The following is a 1,605-nucleotide window of genomic DNA, read 5'->3' as shown; positions in this document are numbered from 1 at the left end:
TTAAAAAAACAAGCACATGCTTAATTTTATTATGAGATTACTCAAGAAAACTGGTATATTTCATGTTATAAATACTATTGTCCTAATACTTAACTTACGACTTGGTGTGAAGGCGTAAAAATTTAGTTGGTTAACCATGGTATCACTAAATACTAGATATATGTAAACAATAAACTTATATAACGAAGTATAGCAAAGCACAAAAATTTTTGTACTAGATTTTAATATCCAGATCCAATTACCATTTGACCAAGCAAATCGATTCGTTAGTATTACGTGTCATGTGACATCGAAAAATCCAAATAGCTAAAAAGAGCTTGTAGATCGCTAGAAATATAAAATAAATTCAAAATAAATCATAAATACCTAGAGATTTCGGTCCTGTAGTGAATATCCTGCGGCAGTGGCTAATATTCCATGATTTAAAAAATACGATTGGTTTATTTGAATTAACTATTCTGTGCAGTGTCACAAATAACCATCATTTGTTTGCACTATGTGTTCTTCATACTGGTATCCGGCATTTTCAATCAATTGCATCTATAATGCAAAATAAACAATAACCTCAATAATACACACATATATATGTATTAAATTAACTATAAAATATGAACACCTAGTACTCTTTTATGCACAATTTATTAAATATTTAAAAGTTTACAATCGTTTAGAGATTCGATTTGTTTCATCTTGAATGAAAGAAAAAAAAGGAATGAAGATAGAAGTTGAGTAGAATTAGAAATTTCATATGAAAAGGTAAGAATTGATGAAAATAAGAAGAAAAAAAATAAGATATCCTTAATATGGACATTTTCGAATTTCCTTGCTCCCAAGGGCGAAAATGGTTCCAAATTGATAAAAAACAATTCTCTTTTTTAAAGTTTTAGCTCTTAATATTGTCTTTTAGATAGTATATATATATATATATATATATATATATATTATATATATATATATATATATATATGATATAAAAATTAGTATAGAATGTAATTAAATAAAAATGTTGTAGGTGGTTAATGCTCAGAGTAAGCAAGGCAAAAAAAAATTGAAAAAAAAAACAGTATATAAATTTTTATAAGAAAATAGAAAGCAAGCATAAAATTCATATATTTATAAAATGGTATTATTTTTTTTAAAATTAATTATAAACAAAAACAATTATGAGTTATAATAAAACAGTCCTGAGTTCAATTTTAGTAAGTTTATATATGTGTCTCTCACCACGTATTGATTTTCGTTAGCCAATGCAAATACTTCAATTTTGCATATGATTACCAAGATAATTAAAAGTTTTATCACATTTATTTTATCACTGGTTAAATGATAGACAATATTCCCAACGCAATTGTTTACGTCTGGAATAGTCATGGTTATGTTAGTAGTAATATATTCACAACAACAACAATAGTAATGATTATATATTAACTCTATTTATCTTTAACTTTATGGCACCTTATATTAAAATATTTTAACTTTTAACTATATAATATTTATTTTTTTAACTTATTTACTAATCGACCGGCCTTGTTGTAAACTGTGTTCAAAATGATTTTTGATTCATATAATATTCGAAACAGGTTTGGAGAAAAGGTTGACCTCTGA

The 1,605-nt window shown here is 25.2% G+C and overlaps 1 protein-coding gene across 1 annotated transcript in view; it reads right to left on the bottom strand.

Moving 5' to 3' along the window:
• Positions 1-1,371, bottom strand: part of LOC113383685 (uncharacterized protein CG43867-like) — a 51,395-nt gene extending 50,024 nt beyond the window's left edge. Inside the window, 1 exon segment of the mRNA XM_026621934.1 lies at positions 1,357-1,371. Coding sequence (XP_026477719.1) covers positions 1,357-1,371 — 15 coding nt within the window.
• Positions 1,372-1,605: the final 234 nt, after the last annotated feature.

The sequence above is a fragment of the Ctenocephalides felis genome, unplaced genomic scaffold, assembly GCF_003426905.1.
Source record: "Ctenocephalides felis isolate EL2017-DRISC unplaced genomic scaffold, ASM342690v1 CF-g0.4_SCAFFOLD_03570, whole genome shotgun sequence".
NCBI classification, from domain to species: Eukaryota; Metazoa; Arthropoda; class Insecta; order Siphonaptera; family Pulicidae; genus Ctenocephalides; species Ctenocephalides felis.
The sequence above is the reverse complement of the archived record's forward strand: the minus strand, read 5'-3'. Positions and strand labels throughout refer to the sequence as shown.